Below are 21,504 nucleotides of genomic sequence, written 5' to 3' on the forward strand. Positions count from 1 at the left end.
GTGTGTATGCACTGTGTGTGTGTGTGTACTGTGTGTGTATGCACTGTGTGTGTGTGTGTGTGTACTGTGTGTGTGTTTGTGTGTATGTACTGTGTGTGTGTGTACTGTGTGTGTGTGTGTACTGTGTGTGTGTGTACTGTGTGTGTACTGTGTGTGTTTGTGTGTATGCACTGTGTGTACTGTGTGTGTTTGTGTGTATGCACTGTGTGTGTGTACTGTGTGTGTACTGTGTGTTTGTGTGTATGCACTGTGTGTGTACTGTGTGTGTTTGTGTGTATGCACTGTGTGTGTGTACTGTGTGTGTGTGTACTGTGTGTGTGTACTGTGTGTGTGTGTACTGTGTGTATGTACTGTGTGTGTGTGTGTGTGTGTGTGTGTGTGTGTGTGTGTGTTTGTGTGTGTGTGTGTGTGCGTATGTGTGTGTGTGTGTGTGTGCGAGGACGTACCTGTGGTCACATGACTCTGACCTCAGCAGGTGTGTTTCAGGTGAGGTGTCTGAAGGATCACGGAGAGTTTGAGATCGAAGACGGAACTTTGATCCTGCTGAAGAAGAACAGTCAGGTTAGTGTGTCCACACACACACATACACACACACACACACACCCACCCTACTCATGCATACAGTACTCAGAGTATTGAGTACTGCAGTACTTTGTGCACTCTCTGTTCTTGAGTCAAAATGTTTTTACAGCAGCTGAAAATGTTTTCAGTTCAGACTCGAAAATAATCAAAAATTCACTTTGTTATTAATAATAAATATTAATATTATTACTGTAGAAATAATAATGAAAATATTAATATTATTACTGTAGAAATAATAATGAAAATATTAATATTATTACTGTAGAAATAATAATGAAAATATTAATATTATTACTGTAGAAATAATAATGAAAATAATAATAATATTATTCTTTTTACTGTCGGGGCAGAAGTCTTTAGAATAAATGCAGAGACAGTAATATGTGTTGAATATATTGACCTAAAATGTGATACTTCATGATCATTTTGTACAAACAGTAATAATCCTAAAAATAAAATAAAATGATAATAAAACAACAACAGGACTTAAAGACGGTCGAAATCTGAGGAATCAAACCGGAGACACAGCGTGCCCTCACTGTCCAAAGTGTTGATGGACACTTCCTGTTTACAGCGGACATCTCTGCCCGTCCCTCCGTCCGTCCCTCTGATCTGTCCTTCTGTCCACAGCACTTCCTGCCGCGGTGGAAATGTGAGCAGCTGATTCGTCAGGGCGTCCTGGAGCACGTCGTGTCCTGACGGAGAGATCCAGCTGATCACCGATCGGCCCGATCAATGTAATCCTCATGAAAATAATAAAACGTGCTTTTTTTCAGTCCAGTCTGTTTTCGTGTTTCGTGTAACTTCAGACAGTTTAACTCTTTAAAAAGTGAAGTAGTTTTTTAAAAAGGCTCTAAAAGTTAAATAACTGTAACATTTTAATTATTTTCATAATTATATTGATAATTAGGTTTTTCCTCCGTGACTCACCATAGTTTTTTCAAATCTACTGAAAGATGCTCAGAGATGTCCTGAGGGACGGACAGGCGTGAGGACAGATACAGCGCGGGGACATAAAAACATGGGCATGTTTTAATCGATGTACTGTGTACTACAGTTGGACTCAGTATGCAGTACTCCTGCATACTGCGTTCCACAGTAGTACTGTACTCCTATTAGCAGACATCGGTATGTGTTTGCCTGGTAAAAGTACTGTAAAGGACCTTCAAAGATTAATATATGATTTTGTCCAAATTAATAAAGTATAACACCGGGACAAACCAAGGACCCCATCTGGTGGGTTAGGTCTGTGCAGCTGTGTGATGGCTGGGCTCGAGCCACAATGCATTGTGGGAAAACAGTAGGTGAGGCAGACCGAGGATTTTTTCAGAATCAGTACGACATCCGAGTATTTCTGGCATCCTGTGGGTTTGGCTTCTGTTCCCATACTGCATACTACATACAACATACTGCATACTACATACTGCATACTGTATACTGTATACTGCGTTTTGACCACATCAGTACATACTACATACTACATACTGCATACTGTATACTGTATACTGCGTTTTGACCACATCAGTACATACTGCATACTGCATACTGCATACTACATACTGCGTTTTGACCACATCAGTACATACTGCATACTACATACTGCATACTGTATACTGCGTTTTGACCACATCAGTACATACTGCATACTACATACTACATACTGCATACTACATACTGCATACTGTATACTGCGTTTTGACCACATCAGTACATACTGCCGGTGTCGTTGGCGGTTTCGGAGTCCCACAGTTTAATGTGTCTCAACAGGTGATGATGTCGCACAAAGACAGGAAGTCAGAGCTGAGAGGAAAAGGAAGTCTCACTCTGACTAAAAAAAAAACCAAAAACTACAAACATTTAGAAAAATAAAAGACAAAAAAAAAAACAATAAAAATATAGAAAACATCAACATCACAACAATAATAACAATAATAATAAAAACAACAATAATAACAACAACAATACCGTCACGGCTGAAATACTGCAGAGTGTGTGTGTGTGTGTGTGTGTGTGTAACAGGTGTGTAGTTGTTGTTCAGGTGCGACAGGTGAAGACTGGTGTTAATAAGAGGCTACGCACACACACACTGACCCTGACACACTGTCTCACCTGTCCGTCTCATCTGTCCCCCTCACCTGTCCATCCAAAATCAAATCCTGGATTTAAAAAACTGGTAAATAAAATATAATTTTGGTGGAGTGGTTGCCGTGGTTTCGGTGGTGAGGCGCCTCTCGGCGGCGTCCTGCAGCTTCAGGAAATCTACCGACACTGAATCAGTTTTGATGAGCTGAGCTCTGATTGGCCGATCAGGACAGGTGAGGTCACGTGTTGAAGATGAATCTGTGTTTTCTCCGGTTCTGCTTCAACACGTCCATCTGTCTGTCCTGAGTCTGTTCTCCGGTTCTCCACGGGGAACCGTTCTCCGTGCTCGCCGCTCTGCAGACCAACACCAGCACCACAAACCGCGCTCACCTGGGTGACATCACACAAGCATGTTTCGGCAGACGGATGACGGACCGACCAGCCAATGTTCCCGCTGCAGGTTCCCTCTGTCCTGGTCTGAGGGGGCGGGGCTCTACGTGGCGAGCGCGGCGGGGACGATGTCTCTCAGCAGCATGTTGAGAGCGCCGACTCGCTCCTCCAGCAGGAAGTTCTTCTTTTCAGCGTGTTTCTGCCGCCGCTCGGTGACCTGCAGTGCCTTCATCAGCTGAGCGTTCTCCACGTACAGCTCCTTCAGCAGCGCGCTCGCCTTCGTGCTCCTCGCCATCTGCACACGACACGACACGACATGTCATCACACTGTCAGACACCACAAGCGGCCAAAGGTATGCGGATGGGAGGCTGACCTGCTCTTTGAGCTGCTGGACTTTCTCCTGCAGGACCAGACGGACCCCCTTCAGCTCAGAGTCCTGCTCCTCAGACCGCTGCTGCAGTGCCGCCAACGCCTTCTCATACTGCTCCTGCACACACGCACGCACACACGCACAGAGCTGACATCAGGAGGAGGTGCTGTGTGCGTTTGTGTGTGTGTGTGTGTGTGTGTGTGTGTGTGTGTGTGTGTGTGTGTGTGTGTGTGTGTGTGTGTGTGTGTAACGCTCACAGCAACATGAAGCTCTGACTGATTTAAAATCCTCCACATTAACTCTTCACGTGTTTGGAGACTTTGGTAAATGGCCACGCCCACTCACACCTGCTTTACCTGCGACCCAACCGCACGTCTGATCCTCGACCATCACAGGAGACATTATCTCAGAAATTTAAATCATTCATATTTTCTAAAAAATAAATGAAATAATTGTAAAGTGACCTCAGCGACCTCTGAGCCTTCTGACCCCTGTGACCTCTGAGCCTTCTGACCCCTGTGACCTCTGACCTCTGTGCCTTCTGACCCCTGTGACTTCTGACCCCTGCGTACCTGTCTGCTGCTGATGTGGGAGCTGCTCTGCTGGGCCTGCAACCGCAGCTCCTCCTCCAGTTGCTGATTCCTCCCCTGCTCCTCCTGCAGGAGGCGCTGCAGGAGGAGCAGCTGCTCCCTGCAGCCGTCGCCCGCCTGCTGCTGCAACTCCGCCAGCCGCCTGACGTGCCGCGCCTGCGCCACACCGAGCGCCGCGTCGGCCCGCTGCGCCTGCACACGTGACGCTCACATGTCAGTAACATGACACAGACGCCGTCAGTCAGCGGCTTATTCACAATATATTACTATTATTATGTTATTACTATATAATAACTTCATGCAATGCAGCAAAGCGCCGTGTCACCGTCACACATCAAACACACGGCACAAACTGTCCACCAATCAGCTTCTTCTGCTGCGTTCAGACGCTGCTGACGCTGCGTTTAACCCTTTGAAACCTGAGCAGATGAGTTTGAAAATGAACTAGAAAATAAACGGAACTTTTGTTTTTTAAAAAAAGACAGAAAAAATATTTTAAAAATTATATTATATGATGTTTTTAAAGTTCATTACATTTTACATTTTTAGCATTTTGTTTCAAAACATTTATGTTTTTTTGGTTGTCGGGTTTTTTTCTTCCTCTCATGTTTTTAAACTGCTCATTTTTTAAGATGGTTAAAATCTGTCTGGCTGCGTCCTCAGCAGGACGTCCCTGAGCTTCTGTGCCGATGTTGTGGGACTGTTCTTAATTTATCAGAGGAAGCTGTGACTCTTTTATTCAAAATATACGCTCACGTGTCAGACTCACGGCGTCCTGCACACGTGTCGCTCACGTGTCAGACTCTTGAGTGTCTCACCTGGTCCTGAGCCTGCGTCCGCTCCGTCTCCAGCTCCCTCACTTTGGTCTTCAGGTTCTGCTGCTCCTGGTTCAGTTTGTGGACCTCCAGACTGCGGACCTGCAGCCGAGTCACCTGACACACACACACCGAGTCACAGATAACAACATGTTCACACACACCAAGTCTGCCAGGGTACACTGACGCTCGGTGGGGACGCTCGGTGGTGTTGGAGTGTGTTGGGTTCGTTACCTGCTGCTGCAGCTCCTGGTTGTGGACACTCAGTTTGTGGATCTCTTCCTGCAGGGAGGCGGAGGCCTGCTCCTCCAGAGACCTCCGCAACCCTTCCTGCTCCCTCCTCAGCCTCCTGACGCTGCACTCCAGCTCCTCCACCTGACAGGAGCAACACACACACACAGGTCAGCAGGAGGAGGCATCACATGACGTCTCCTCATCAGCACTCATCAACTACACACTGCTCACACAACTACACACACTCTACTAAACATGTGATGACGTGACGTGACGTGACGATGATGATGATGTAATGAAATGATGATGATGATGTGATGTAATGATGATGATGATGTGATGTAATGATGATGATGATGTGATGTAATGATGATGATGATGTGATGTAATGATGATGTGATGTAATGATGATGATGATGATGTGATGTAATGATGATGTGATGTAATGATGATGATGATGATGATGATGATGATGATGATGTGATGTAATGATGATGATGATGATGTGATGTAATGATGATGATGTGATGTAATGATGATGATGATGATGATGATGTGATGTAATGATGATGATGATGATGTGATGTAATGATGATGTGATGTAATGATGATGATGTGATGTAATGATGATGAGATGTAATGATGATGATGATGATGATGATGTGATGTAATGATGATGATGATGTGATGTAATGATGATGTGATGTAATGATGATGATGTGATGTAATGTAATGATGATGATGATGATGATGATGTTGTGATGTTATGATGATGATGATGATGATGATGATGATGATGATGTTGTGATGTAATGATGATGATGTGATGTAATGATGATGATGATGAGATGTAATGATGATGATGATGATGATGTGATGTAATGATGATGAGATGTAATGATGATGATGATGTGATGTAATGATGATATGTAATGATGATGATGATGTGATGTAATGATGATATGTAATGATGATGATGATGATGATGATGATGATGATGTTGTGATGTAATGATGATGATGATGTGATGTAATGATGATGATGATGTGATGTAATGATGATGATGATGATGAGATGTAATGATGATGATGATGTAATGTAATGATGATGATGATGATGATGATGATGTGATGTAATGATGATGATGTGATGTGATGTGATGTAATGATGAGATGTAATGATGATGATGTAATGATGATGATGATGATGATGTGATGTAATGATGATGAGATGTAATGATGATGATGATGTGATGTAATGATGATATGTAATGATGATGATGATGATGATGATGATGTTGTGATGTAATGATGATGATGATGTGATGTAATGATGATGATGATGTGATGTAATGATGATGATGATGATGATGTGATGTAATGATGATGATGTGATGTGATGTGATGTAATGATGATGATGATGTGATGTTATGATGATGTGATGTGATGATGATGATGATGTTGTGATGTTATGATGATGATGATGTGATGTAATGATGATGATGTGATGTAATGATGATGATGTGATGTAATGATGATGATGATGAGATGTAATGATGATGATGTAATGATGATGATGATGATGATGTGATGTAATGATGATGAGATGTAATGATGATGATGATGTGATGTAATGATGATGATGTAATGATGATGATGATGATGATGTGATGTAATGATGATGAGATGTAATGATGATGATGATGTGATGTAATGATGATGAGATGTAATGATGATGATGATGTGATGTAATGATGATATGTAATGATGATGATGATGATGATGATGATGATGATGATGATGATGTTGTGATGTAATGATGATGATGATGTGATGTAATGATGATGATGATGTGATGTAATGATGATGATGATGATGATGATGATGATGAGATGTAATGATGATGATGATGTAATGTAATGATGATGATGATGATGATGATGTGATGTAATGATGATGATGTGATGTGATGTGATGTAATGATGATGATGATGTGATGTTATGATGATGTGATGTGATGATGATGATGATGTTGTGATGTTATGATGATGATGATGTTGTGATGTAATGATGATGTGATGTAATGATGATGATGTGATGTAATGATGATGATGATGAGATGTAATGATGATGATGTGATGTAATGATGATGATGATGTGATGTAATGATGATGATGATGATGAGGTGATGTAATGATGATGATGATGTGATGTAATGATGATGAGATGTAATGATGATGATGATGTGATGTAATGATGATGATGATGTAATGATGATGATGATGATGATGATGTGATGTAATGATGATGATGATGTAATGATGATGATGTGATGTAATGATGATGATGTGATGTGATGTAATGATGATGATGATGATGTTGTGATGTTATGATGATGATGATGTTGTGATGTAATGATGATGATGATGTGATGTAATGATGATGATGATGTGATGTAATGATGATGATGATGATGATGTAATGACATGACGGTGATGACGGTGGTGATGGTGATGACGGTGACCTTGTTGTGAGCGTCCTGCAGCTTCCTCTGCAGCTCTGTCACTTCCTGGGAGTGGCTGAGTTTCTCCTGACTGACGGCGAGGAGCTGAGAGCGCAGCAGCTCAGACTCCGCCTCCACAGAGAGCAGCGCCTGATGCAGCTTCTCCACCTGGACCACACAGAGACACGTCACATGACACGTCACATGACACGTCACATGACACGTCACATCCTCAGCCGCTTGCTGTCAGCTGATGATGTCATAGTGTTTATTTTTGTTACTGTTTGATGACATCACAGCGACCTTGTTGTTTCTGTCCTCGGCATCTCGCAGCAGTTTGTCTTTATCGTCCTCCAACCAGCTCAGCTTCAGAGTCACAGCACTAAGCTCCGCCTCCAACTGCGACTGACGACTCAGCTGCGCGCGCACACACACACACACACACACACACACACACACACACACACACACACACACACACACACACAGGAAGCTCTTGTTCTTCATCACTGTATAAACTCTGTTTAACAGACCTGCACACAGCAGGGGGTTTCCCAGAAAGCAGTTGATGTGAGTCAGTTACCAGAGAGACTGAATTTTAATATACACAACACCAAGATTTTAGTCTACAAATAAATGACTCCGGTATGGATAAAATAAATTAAAATTAAATAGAAAATTAATATATTAAAAACAATAAAATAAAACAAATCTCCAATAATAAATTAAACTTAAAAAGCATCCAAAAAGCTCAAATACCAGCTTAAAATAAAAGACAGTATACCAAATAAATATAAATATCAGTAGAATAAAAGTACCATCCCCACATGTGTAATCAGTCTCTGTGTCAGCATGATTCAATTAACAGTGTGTGTGTGTGTGTGTGTGTGTGTGTGTGTGTGTGTGTGTGTGTGTGTGTGTGTGTGTCACCTTCTCCTTGCAGGAGTTAAGCTCCGCCTCCAGCAGCTGCCTCTCCTGAGTCCACGCCGCCTGCTGCTGCAGCTTGTCTCTCTCCTGCTGCAGCGCCACGTCCTGCAGCCGCCGCACCTGAATTAAAAACAAGGCCACGGGGTTTATTATCATTATTATTATAACAGGTAGAATTAAAAACAAGGCCACAGTCTCAATACTGAAACACCATCTTTCAACCCGTTTTTACAATAGTTTTTTTTTCATTTCACCTGAAGCTTCTCTGAGTACTTAGAAATGTGCTTAGAAGTCCTATCAATAATTATCAACATTACTATAATTATTATCAGCAGCAGCAGCATCATTTAGCAGCAGCATAATAAGAATTTATAATAATCACAATAATAATAATAACAATGATCATTACTATGATCATTAGTATTATTATTATTATTATTATTGTAATTATTATAAATTCTTATTATTATGATGACTCTGATACTGCTTGTTACACTGACCATGATCCTTCAGGCTGTGTCTGAAGGGAGCTGCAGTCTTTATTATTATTATTATTATTATTATTATCATTATTATTATTATCATTATCATTATTATCGTTATTATATCATAATTATTACGGTTATTATAATTATGATATATATTAGGGCCGGGACTTTAACGCGTTAATCACGATTAATTAATTACAAAAAATTAATGCGTGAAAAAATTAACGCATTTTAATCACACCAATTTTTGCACCGTGGAACCTTTCTCACTTGGTGAGTTTCCGGGGAACCGATTATACTAGCGCACCATCTACCGTTCATGACTTCAGACCATCCATGCTACAGACAACAACAATGAACGAAGAAGCAGATGAGACCGCTTTGGTTGGCCCCATGGATGGGAAATTTTGTTTTAAAAAGCGGGCGGATGGTAGCGTAGACATATGCGATTAAAATGCGATTAATTTCGATTAATTAATTACAAAGCCTCTGATTAATTAGATTAATTTTTTTAATAGAGTCCCGGCCCTAATATATATATATATATATATATATATATATATGTGTTATAATTATTCTTATCATTATTATGTTTATGACTCTCCTTGTCCTCGTTTGGAGCGAGCTGCCGTCTGGTTGTTGAACCCTCAGAGCGACTCCTCATCACTAACGACAGATGTTTAGAAACACGAGGAGGAGACCAAAGGAGGTGAAGGTCTCCGTGCTCACCGCTGCTCCCTCCTCCTCCTGCTCCTTGGAGACGGTCGCCAGGCGCTCCCGCAGCATCCGGACGGCCTCCTGGTCTCCACGGAGATGGGCGCTGAGCTCAGCGTTGTCATTGCTGAGCTGCAGGTTCCTGCTGCTCAACTCCAGCACCTCCTCACGGTACCTGCAGTTCTGCACACACAAGAGAAGGGGCAGGAGGAGAGGAGGTGAACAGGCCTCCCTCAGGGGTCAGAGGTCACAGTGACTGTGTCCCTCAGAGGTCAAAGGTCAGAGTGAAGCAGATGCTTACCTCTCTGTGGAGCTTCTCCTCCTCCTCTCTGCTCCTCAGGTGTTCTTGCTCCAGCTCCTCCTCTCTCCTCCTGACAGCGGCACAAACACAAACAGGAGCTTCAGTTCTCCTCACAGAGCAAGTTTATCATTTCTCAGAAGAAGGAGGAGCAGCAGGGGGAGGAGCAAGAGCAGGGGGAGGAGGAGGAGCAGGAGGAGGGAAAGCAGGAGCAGGAGGAGGAGCAGCAGGTGAGTCACAGCCCCCCCCTTCTTTGTTTGTTTGTTTGTTTGTTTGTTTGTTTGTTTGTTTGTTTTTACCTCTTCTTGTCGACGTCGTCCTCCAGTCTGATGACTTCCTGCTGCAGGACGCTCAGTCGCTCCTGCAGAGCTGCGTTCTCTGATCGGACCTCCTCCAGCTGAGCCCTGCACACAACAAACATACAAACAACAAACACACAAACAAACACACAAACAACAAACACACAAACAACAAACACATAAACAACAAACACACAAACAACAAACAACAAACACACAAACAACAAACACATAAACAACAAACACATAAACAACAAACACACAAACAACAAACACATAAACAACAAACACACAAACAACAAACACATAAACAACAAACACACAAACAACAAACACGTAAACAAACACATAAACAACAAACAAACAAACACACAAACATAAACAACAAACACGTAAACAAACACACAAACACACACACACAAACAAACACACAAACAACAAACGCACAAACAACAAACACACACACAAACAACAAACACAAACAAACACACAAACAACAAACACACAAACAAACACACAAACAACAAACACATAAACAACAAACACGTAAACAAACACACAAACAACAAACACGTAAACACACAAACACACACAAACAAACACACAAACAACAAACGCACAAACAACAAACAACAAACACACAAACACACACACAAACAACAAACACACACACACAAACACACACACAAACAAACACACAAACAACAAACACACAAACAAACACAAACACACAAACAAACACACAAACAAAAAACACAAACAAACACACACACAAACAACAAACACACAAACAACAAACAAACACACAAACAACAAACATAAATAACAAACACGTAAACACACAAACACACACAAACAAACACACAAACAACAAACGCACAAACAACAAACACACACAAACAACAAACACAAACAAACACACAAACAACAAACACACAAACAAACACAAACACACAAACAAACACACAAACAACAAACAAAAAACACAAACACACACACAAACAACAAACACACAAACAAACACAAACACACAAACAAACACACAAACAACAAACAAAAAACACAAACAAACACACAAACACAAACAACAAACACACAAACAACAAACACATAAACAACAAACACACAAACAACAAATACACAAACACATAAACAACAAACACGTAAACAAACACACAAACAACAAACATAAACAAACACGTAAACACACAAACACACACAAACAAACACACAAACAACAAACGCACAAACAACAAACACACAAACACACACACAAACAACAAACACACACACACACACACAAACAACAAACACAAACAAACACACAAACAACAAACACACAAACAAACACAAACACACAAACAAACACACAAACAACAAACAAAAAACACAAACAAACACACAAACACAAACAACAAACACACAAACAAACACACAAACAACAAACACATAAACAACAAACACACAAACAACAAACACACAAACACATAAACAACAAACACGTAAACAAACACACAAACAAACATAAACAACAAACACGTAAACACACACACAAACACACACAAACAAACACACAAACAACAAACACAAACAAACACACAAACAACAAACACACAAACAAACACAAACACACAAACAAACACACAAAAAAACACACAAACAACAAACACACAAACAACAAACAAACACACAAACAACAAACATAAATAACAAACACGTAAACACACAAACACACACAAACAAACACACAAACACACACACAAACAACAAACACAAACAAACACACAAACAACAAACACACAAACAAACACAAACAACAAACAAAAAACACAAACACAAACAACAAACACACAAACAAACACACAAACAAACACAAACACACAAACAACAAACAAAAAACACAAACAAACACAAACACAAACAACAAACACACAAACAAACAAACAAACGTTAGCTCTGATCTCTCACATTCAGCCGTCGTCACTGCTTTTATCTCCACAACACCTACACCTGAATTCATTATGATGCTATAAAAAATTATATTTATAGTTTAAAGTCGTCTTCTTCTTAAAGTCTTCTTTTTTCCTTGGGTTTTTTAATGCATTTTATTTGAAATCTTTTGCCAAAATTTGTATTGTACCTCTGACTTCTGCAGTACTAGTCTTTTAATTTTTTATCTGCTTTATCTTTTTTTTTTTTCATATTTGTTTGTTGACTCGCAGTAAATCTGTTTATTTATTTATTTAATTTTTCTTTTTATGACGTTTGTCATACTTTGATTGTTGTTTTATAATCTATATTTATGTTTAATTTACTTTTTCTTTTTATATATATTTTAAAATTGTTATTGAAAAAAAAATTTAATATACTTTTTTACCACTTTTTATTTGGTTATTTTGTTATTGATCTTTTTACGTGAAACTTGGTAAAAGACATGAATCGGATTTTTAAATTAACCCTTTGACTTAATTATTGCGTTTCACACAACAGAAACAACTTATACGATATTTGAGTTCACACGAGATGGACAAGAGGAGACACGTGATGGACAGGAGGAGACACGTGATGGACTGGAGGAGACACGTGATGAGGAGACACGTGATGGACAGGACGAGACACAAGAGGACAGGAAGAGACGTGATGGACAGGAGGAGACACGTGATGGACAGGAGGAGACACGAGATGGACAGGAGGAGACACGTGATGGACGGGACGAGACACGTGATGAGGAGACATGTGTTGGACAGTTGTCATGCGTGTCATTGGGTTAGACTTCAGCTGCAGAGTTAAAGCGATCAGCCGCTGCATTGCATTCTGGGATTTGGAGGCTGTTAGCAGAGTCTGTCATGGCGGATGCAGTTAGTGGTTCAAAGCGTTCTGAGCGGCGGCGGCAGATCTGCGTTCGGACTCAAACCTGTGAGGACTGGTCGGGTCTGTCGCCTCCTCCAGAGCCAGGACCAGCTCCTCCAGCTCCTCCAGCTGCTGCTGCAGCCTCCTCTTCTCCTGCTCAAAGTCCTCCTCTGCCCTCCTCCTCTGCTCCTCTCCATCCCCGGGGCCTGTGGCAGCATGGAGCTGCGTGCGGAGGTGCAGGACGAGGTCTGTGGAGGCGCTGAGCTGGGAGCTGAGGTCTAGGAGGTGCTCCCTGAGGGAGGAGATCTCCTCCTCCATCTCTACAATCTGGGTGGACAGCTGGTCAGCCAGCCGGGTGTAGCTCCCGTTCTCCTGACTCAAACGGCTCGCCTCCTCCTTCTCCTGCTGCAGTGCCTCCTGCAGAGCCTGCTGCGCGCTACTCCTCCTGCGTGCCTCCTCAGACACTGCATCCAGCTCCAACTGCAGGTGGTCCACGGCCATGGCCTGCTCCTTCAGGTCCTGGATTAGCCTGGACCGGTCCCTCCTCAGGGAGTCCATCTCAGCTGCTCTGCTCCTCGTTGCCTCCTGCAGCACCTCCAGCTCCGCCCACAGCTGCGCCTCCTGCTGGATTGAGTTGTCAAAGAGGTGGATGCAGGTATCGGCCTCCTGCAGGTTTTCCAGCTCCTCCTTCAGCCGTGCCTCCTGCAAGAGGAGTTGCTCCTCCCTGATCCTTAACTGCTGAACCTCCTCTTCCACACAGCTCCTCTCTGAGGCCAGATGCTTGGTTAACTCCTCCTGAGACTCCAGAAGGGAGGAGCTTTCCTCCAGCTCAGCGCACCGCCCCCTGGCCCCTCTTAGCTCCGCCTCTAACTCAGAGCACCACCCCCTAGCCTCTGTCAGCTCCGCCTCTAGTTCAGAGCACCGCCCCCTGGCCCCTCTTAGCTCTGCCTCCAGCTCAGAGCACCGCCCCCTGGCCTCTGATTGGCTGCCGTGCAGCTGGGAGGAGTGTGGCGCCTCCTGCAGCCTGCAGAGCTGCTCCTTCAGTTCCTCCTGCTGGTCCTCCACTTCCTTCTTCTGTGAGGAGATGCTGGCCTTCTCCTGCTCTGATTGGTTGAGCTGATGTTCCCAGAATGCCTTGTGCTGGTGCAGCTGGTGGAGGAGGTGGCGCTGAGCGTCGGCGTGCTGCAGCTTCATGTGAGCGCACTGCTGCTCCGCCTCCTGCCTGCTCACACGCCAACACAGCTGATGTCAGTTCCTGTTTGACGGACCTCATCGATATTTAACCAACAGATCAGCTGATCTCATTCCGACCTTTAACCCCTCCAGCTCTGAGCACACTGCAGGGATTTCTTTCAGAAACACGAGAACAAAAAGCAGCGAGCAGCTCGGAGACAAACGCTCCATAAACGGCAGGAAATTAAATGTCGAAAATGATTTTAAAAAGTCAGAGACAAACTATACGAATAATGATCATAATAACGGATTTTTCTGCCTTTATTAAAAACGGGGAGAGCGAGGGGAAGACATGCAGCACAGAGCTGCGAGCCGGAATCGAACTCACGGCTCGTTGTTTTCTGCTCGTGTTGTTGAAAGAAATCAGGTTTCGAAGGGTTAAACTCTGGTTCTTCAGAGAAATTAAAAAACGGATAAAAACGGACGGTGAACGATAACCCCACCGACCAATCAGCTGTGAACTCAGCACCCACCTGAGAAGCGAGGCCTCCTGGTCCATCTGGAGCCTCAGCTGCGCCTCCTGCTGCTCCTTCTCGGCGCTCAGCCGCTGCACCAGGTTTCCAATCTCTCGGGCGAAGTTCTGCTCCAGCTCCGCCCGCTCCCGCTGCATCCTGGGAAAGACAAACAACGACACGCTCAGAAACCATGGCGAACGCTAGCAACGGCATGGAGGAGACACAGGCACCTCCTCACCTGCGCTCCTGCTCGCTGCTCCACCCTGCTCCTCCTGCATGCTGGAGCTCAGTCTGCAGTTTGTCCACTTTCTCCTTCAGCTGATTCACCTCCTGCTCCATCTGCTCCTTCTGCTCCTCCAGCTCACTAATCTCTAGCTGACACAGTGAGGAGTCAGCATCATTATCAGGGTTATGACCAATCTACCGCTCCTCCGGCTCCTCCTCTGCGCCTCCTGCTGACACACAGAGGAGTCTGCAGGCTCCTCTGTGTGTCCAGTTCAATGTTAGTGTGTGTTCAATATTCTCAGTGTGTGTGTGTGTCTGTGTGTGTGTGTGTCTCTGCGTGTGTGTGTGTGTGTGTGTGTGTGTGTGTTTCTGCGTGTGTGTGTCTGTGTGTGTGTCTGTGTGTGTGTCTCTGCCTGTGTGTGTGTGTGTGTCTGTGTGTGTGTGTGTGTGTGTGTGTGTGTGTCTGTGTGTGTGTGTGTGTGTGTGTGTGTCTGTGTGTGTGTGTCTGCCTGTGTGTGTGTGTGTCTGCCTGTGTGTGTGTGTGTGTGTGTCTGTGTGTGTGTCCGCGTGTGTGTGTGTGTGTGTGGGTGTGTGTGTGTGTGTGTCTGCCTGTGTGTGTGTGTGTGTGTGTCTGTGTGTGTGTCTGCGTGTGTGTGTGTGTGTGTGTGTGTCTGCCTGTGTGTGTGTGTCTGTGTGTGTGTGTGTGTGTGTACCTTGAAGGCCTGAGAGATGTCTTTACGCTCCACCTCCATGCTCTGCCTCATCACCTCCAGACTGCGCTCATAGTAGTTCACCTGCAGCACCAACAGGAGGAGAAGCAGGGTGAGGGTGAGGAGCAGGAGGTGTGGTGTGATGGTGTGATAAGATAGGATGAGTGCAAATCCCAACATTAATATTTATAATGTCTCTGTCTATATAAATATACATATACATATGTATGTGTATAAATACATATATATATATATATTTACAGTCACGGGGCAACAGGTTGCTGAGCAGAGCACTCCAGACGTCCCTCTCCCCCGTAGCACTTTCGAGTTCCTCTATAGCGTTTCCAGGCCAGAGGAGATCTGTAATCCCTCCCTCCCTCCCTCCAACAGGAGGCGCCAGGAGGCATCCTGATCAGATGCCCCAACCACCTCAACTGGCCCCTTTCGACACGGAGGAGCAGCGGCTCTACTCTGAGCTCCCCCCATCTCTGAGGCTGAGCCCAGACGCCCTCCGGAGGAAGCTCATCTCGGCCGCTTGTATCCGCAATCTCATTCTTTCGGACACTACGAGGAGCTCGTGACCGTAGGTGAGGTGATGGACTCGTAAATCGAGAGCTTCGCCATCCGGCTTAGCTAATTCTTCACAACCGCAGCCCGATGCAACACTCGCATCACTGCAAACGCAGAACCAAACCGCCCATCCCACGCTCCGTTCTACCCTCACTCGTGAACAAGATACCGAGATACCTGAACTCCTTCGTTTGGGGCAGCGACTCCCTCCCCACCCAGAGGGGACAGTCCGCTGTCCGGCAGACATCCACGGCCTCAGATTTGGAGGTGCTGACTCTCATCCTGTCCGCTTCACAGTCGACCACAAACCGCCCCAGTGCATGCTGGGAGGTCAAGCAGAGACATAACTCTGATGTCCCCAAACTGGACCCCTTCCTCCCCCCGGCTGCGGCTTGAGATCCGGACAACCCTGGGGGAGGCTAACACCACCTGGGAACGTGTTTGACTTCACGTAGAGTATGTGGACACAGTTCTCACCTTTGTGGACAAAGCTCTCACCCCCCACAGGACCCCCCACAGGACTCCCCACAAGACCCCCACAGGACTCCCCACAAGACCCCCACAGGACACCCACAAGACCCCCACAGGACCCCCACAAGACTCCCCACAGGACCCCCACAAGACCCCCACAAGACTCCCCACAGGACCCCCACAGGACCCCACAAGACCCCCACAAGACTCCCCACAGGACCCCCACAGGACCCCCACAGGACCCCCGAGGGACAGACATAAGTCACCTGCGTGTCAAGCTGGATGTGCAGCTGCTGCAACTCCTGCTCGTGTTTCTGCTTCAGCTGCTCCAGAGCCATTTCAGTCTGGATACTGACGGACGGACCAGAGACACTGTCCAACACACACAGAGCTGAGACGGGATGGGACACAGAGACAGGAGGAGACACATATGTTTTTAGATAACAGGCAAAATCTTTAAATACAAAACCAATTATACAAAATAAATAAAATAGCTTCACATCTGTTCTAAAGCGGGTCATTAGTTTTAAATGCGACAGTGGGACGTTTGCAGTGTAAGACCATGTCCAAACAGATAGTTGGCGCTGTTCACGAGCTGTCAGTGGACAAATTAAGAGAGGAGAGAAGAAGACAGGAGACTTTCAGTTTAAAAGGACCTTTATTTCAAGGTGTCTCCTGTTGAAAGTGTCTCCTGTTGAAAGTGTCTCCTGTTCAAAGTGTCTCCTGTTCAAAGTGTCTCCTGCTCACATAACTGTCTTCTCAACAAAAGTTACAAACCAGAAGAAACCACAGCAGCCAAGTCCAGGAAAAAGACACAATAAACCGAAACACGGCAGAAAGACATCAGAAAGACATCAAAGACATCAGAAAGACATCAAAGACAGCAGAAAGACAAAGACATGAAAGACATCAGAAAGACATGAAAGACATCAGAAAGACATGAAAGACATCAAAGACATCAAAGACAGCAGAAAGACAAAGACATCAAAGACATCAAAGACATCAGAAAGACATGAAAGACATCAGAAAGACATCAAAGACAGCAGAAAGACAAAGACATCAAAGACATCAGAAAGACATGAAAGACATCAGAAAGACATGAAAGACATCAGAAAGACATGAAAGACATCAGAAAGACATCAAAGACAGCAGAAAGACAAAGACATCAAAGACATGAAAGACATCAGAAATACATCAAAGACATCAGAAAGACATCAAAGACATCAGAAAGACAAGAGACAGACTTTTGATGCTCTTTAATAAAACACCAACAGAAAAAAAGTCTCTCCACACCAACAAACACACACACACACCAACACACACACTCACACCAACACCAACACCAACACACACACACACACACACACACACACACCAACACCAACACCAACACACACACACACACACACACACACGTCACCTGTTTTGTCTGCAGGCTGCAGCTTCTTCCTGATCAGAGGAGACGAACTGCGCTTCATGTCCGACTCGTCTGAACAAACAAACACGCAAATAACACATTACATTACACACACACACACACACACACACACACACTGAGGTCAGGAGGTGAATCGAAGAGTTAAATGAGGAAACTGTTAAAGAGAAAACTGATTTTCAGACTCACTGAGACACTGCAGACTGGAGGAACTCTTAGTGTGTGTGTGTGTGTGTGTGTGAGTGTGTGTGAGTGAGTGTGTGTGAGTGTGTGTGTGTGTGTGTGTGTGTGTGTGTGTGTGGCTGAACAGCTCCGACCTGCTCAGCAGGAAGTGAACTCTGCAGAGTTTCAGCTGACCTCACAAACTCACAGTCAACAAACTGACTTCACCTCAGACTCCGCCCCCTCACACACACACACACACACACACACTGTGTGTTACCAGAGTCTGACTCGGTGCCGGCGGCTCGTTGTTGAGTCCAGCTCAGAGCGGCGGCGATGTCGTCTCCGTCAGCTCGTCTGGACTTCCTGTCGCTCCTCTGAGTCCTCAGCAGCTCCAACTCCGAACTCAGCTCGTCGTTTCTGTCCCGCAGCTCCTGAACACACACACACACACACACACACACACACACACACACACACATATACACAGTGTTTGTGTGTGTGTGCATGTGTTGTTTTCCAATTACTCTGTGTGTGTGTGTGTGTGTGTGTTGTTTTCCAGTGACTCTGCGTGTGTGTGTGTGTGTGTGTGTGTCTCACCCTGCACTGCAGCTCGTACTCTTTGACGATCTCAGAGAATCGTTCCTCGTGCGTCAGACCGCCGCCCGCTGCGTCCAAACCGCCAAACTGTCAGTCAGAAGAGGTCCGTGTTATTGTTGGTAATAAATGTTTGAGCTTCATCATGTGATCAGAAGTCGTCTTCATCAGTCTGCGCAGCGAGACGAGTGAAGTCAGAGGAAACTGATCAATTATTGATCAGATACCAGCACACCAGTCACCCAACACCTGTGTGTGTGTGTGTGTGTGTGTGTCTGTGTGTGCGTGTGTGTGTGTGTGTGTGTGTCTCTGTGTGTGTATCTCTGTCGTGTCGACCTTGTGGTTCAGCAGCTGGTTCAGGTCAGTCTGCAGTCTGCTGACAGAGCTCTCTGCTTCAGTCAGCTTCAGCTTCACAGCCCTCAGATCCTCCTCCAGACGGCTGTTGTCCTGAACATCAACATCAACAACATCAACATCAACATCAACAACAACAACAACAACAACAACAAATTAGTGCAGGTGTGCATCCTGACCTGCGTGGCACTGCAGAGTTCCTCCTGTAGCTCCGCCTCCTGCGCTCGCAGCAGCTGCAGCTCGTCCCGCAGAGCGCGGCGCTCCCTCTCCACCTGCTGCAGCAGAGCGTCGCTCTCCTGCTCTGATTGGCTGCGAAGAGCCGTTAGACGATCACGGAAGTCCTGCTCCAGGTCCCTGCCAATCACAGAGCGCCTCGTCTGTCATTATTACTGTTATTATTTCTCATTATTCATAGTAATAATAATAATAATAATAATAATTATTATTATTATTGTTGTTGTTATTACTATGTCCAGGGGGTCAGACCTGATCCTGGTCTGGTTGAGGGTCTCCATGGTGGCGTGGTGATCATCCACCTCTCTGATCAGCTGCAGGTTCCTGAGGTCAGACTGATCCAGATCAGCTTTCGCCTTATCACGCTCCCTACACACCTGCTCCAACACCGCCCTGATCACACACACACACACACACACACACACACACTCATTAACACACACACTCATTAACACACACACACACACACACACACACACACACACACACTCATTAACACACACACACACACACACACACACACACACACTCATTAACACACACACACACACACTCATTAACACACACACACACACACACACACTCACTAACACACATACACACACTCATTAACACACATACACACACTCATTAACACACATACACACACTCATTAACACACACACACTCATTAACACACACACACACTCATTAACACACACACACACACTCATTAACACACACACACACTCATTAACACACACACACACACACTCATTAACACACACACACACTCATTAACACACACACACACTCATTAACACAACACCAAAATAATAACATAACTCATTTTGTGAGAATTAAGCTGCTACAACTACAGACACAGAGGAGGGGCAGGTGAGGAGGAGCAGGTGAGGAGGAGCAGGTGAGGAGAGCAGGAGAGGAGTCAGAGGAGCAGCAGAGGAGTCAAGCAGGAGGAGTCAGAGGAGTAGCAGGAGGAGCAGCAGAGGAGTCGGGGTCTCACTGCAGGTGCTGGATCTCGGTCCTGTAGCAGACGAGCGCCGCCTGGTGGACGGCGTTGGAGCTGGTGAGCAGCTCGTTGTCCAGAGCCAGCGTGAGGTCGGTGAGACTGAGCCGCTCCTCCAGAGGGAAGTCCAGAGTCTGAGGAGGAGACAGGAGACACAAAAAGTGAAAAAGTTTTTAAATGACAGAGAAAAAACATTAGAAAAGAATTATCTAATGAAGTACTTAAACTTTACAACATTACATTTACATTTTTAGCACATTTTTCAAGCCATTTCCTTTTTTTATTTTAATTTTTTAACCATTTTTTCTTTTCTTTTTGTGTCCTAATTTTCAGGTAATTTTCTGGTAACATTTCTACGAAGTCCGTGATTATTTGGGTCAGTTTCCTGTGAAGTCGCTCATCGTCTTCCTTTATGAAACGGATCAAACCAGTTTGCTCAGGTTTCAAAGGGTTAAACTGAAATCCGCTTTTCTCCGCCGCTCACCTGCAGGATGTCCCGCCCATTCCTCACGCCCTCCTCCGTCCACAGAGACACCACCCGCTCCGGACTGGCGAGCCCCGAGCCTTCGTCCAGCCGGCTCAGCAGCCGCAGACCCGCCGCCGCCGTCAGCGAGGGGGGCGAGGCCGAGCACGCCGAGCGCTCCTCCAACAGCACCGGAGCCTGCATGAGGAGCAGCAGGGAGACGGCTTTAACTAAAGCTCAGACACCTCCTCAGGCTGCGGGAGGAGCAGAGAAGAGTCAGAGCACAAAGGAGTCAAAGCACAGAGAAGTCTGAGCAGAGAGGAGTCAGTGCACAGAGGAGTCGGAGCACAGAGGAGTCACAGCACAGAGAAGTCTGAGCAGAGAGGAGTCAGTGCAGAGAGGAGTCGGAGCACAGAGGAGTCACAGCACAGAGGAGTCTGAGCAGA

The 21,504-nt window shown here is 45.0% G+C and overlaps 2 protein-coding genes across 4 annotated transcripts in view; one reads left to right on the top strand and one right to left on the bottom strand.

Annotated features, from left to right (window-relative positions):
- Window positions 1-1,362, top strand: part of gins1 (GINS complex subunit 1 (Psf1 homolog)) — a 6,769-nt gene extending 5,407 nt beyond the window's left edge. The window contains exons 6-7 of the mRNA XM_088086703.1: window positions 487-561; window positions 1,213-1,362. Coding sequence (XP_087942829.1) covers window positions 487-561; window positions 1,213-1,281 — 144 coding nt within the window. The 3' untranslated portion in view covers window positions 1,282-1,362. The remainder of the gene's footprint in view (window positions 1-486; window positions 562-1,212) is intronic.
- Window positions 1,363-2,315: 953 nt separating this feature from the next.
- The window catches only part of ninl (ninein-like), a 30,321-nt gene continuing 11,132 nt past the window's right edge, over window positions 2,316-21,504 (bottom strand). For 2 of the 3 annotated variants that reach the window (XM_088086696.1, XM_088086697.1), the window contains 24 exons: window positions 21,080-21,256; window positions 20,593-20,729; window positions 19,842-19,982; window positions 19,535-19,709; window positions 19,338-19,448; window positions 19,005-19,091; window positions 18,685-18,838; window positions 18,228-18,296; window positions 17,074-17,198; window positions 15,770-15,850; window positions 15,070-15,206; window positions 14,850-14,987; window positions 13,208-14,365; window positions 10,294-10,398; window positions 9,998-10,067; window positions 9,712-9,879; window positions 8,498-8,614; window positions 7,871-7,984; window positions 7,589-7,735; window positions 5,065-5,205; window positions 4,834-4,947; window positions 3,998-4,207; window positions 3,429-3,542; window positions 2,316-3,349 (listed from right to left, as the gene is read on the bottom strand). In XM_088086696.1, coding sequence (XP_087942822.1) covers window positions 3,158-3,349; window positions 3,429-3,542; window positions 3,998-4,207; window positions 4,834-4,947; window positions 5,065-5,205; window positions 7,589-7,735; window positions 7,871-7,984; window positions 8,498-8,614; window positions 9,712-9,879; window positions 9,998-10,067; window positions 10,294-10,398; window positions 13,208-14,365; window positions 14,850-14,987; window positions 15,070-15,206; window positions 15,770-15,850; window positions 17,074-17,198; window positions 18,228-18,296; window positions 18,685-18,838; window positions 19,005-19,091; window positions 19,338-19,448; window positions 19,535-19,709; window positions 19,842-19,982; window positions 20,593-20,729; window positions 21,080-21,256 — 4,182 coding nt within the window. In that variant the 3' untranslated portion in view covers window positions 2,316-3,157. The remainder of the gene's footprint in view (window positions 3,350-3,428; window positions 3,543-3,997; window positions 4,208-4,833; window positions 4,948-5,064; window positions 5,206-7,588; window positions 7,736-7,870; window positions 7,985-8,497; window positions 8,615-9,711; window positions 9,880-9,997; window positions 10,068-10,293; window positions 10,399-13,207; window positions 14,366-14,849; window positions 14,988-15,069; window positions 15,207-15,769; window positions 15,851-17,073; window positions 17,199-18,227; window positions 18,297-18,684; window positions 18,839-19,004; window positions 19,092-19,337; window positions 19,449-19,534; window positions 19,710-19,841; window positions 19,983-20,592; window positions 20,730-21,079; window positions 21,257-21,504) is intronic. The other variant, XM_088086698.1, reaches the window with a different exon arrangement.

This window comes from Plectropomus leopardus, chromosome 13 (genome assembly GCF_026936395.1).
Source record: "Plectropomus leopardus strain MGB_pleo_1.0 chromosome 13, ASM2693639v1, whole genome shotgun sequence".
NCBI lineage: Eukaryota > Metazoa > Chordata > Actinopteri > Perciformes > Serranidae > Plectropomus > Plectropomus leopardus.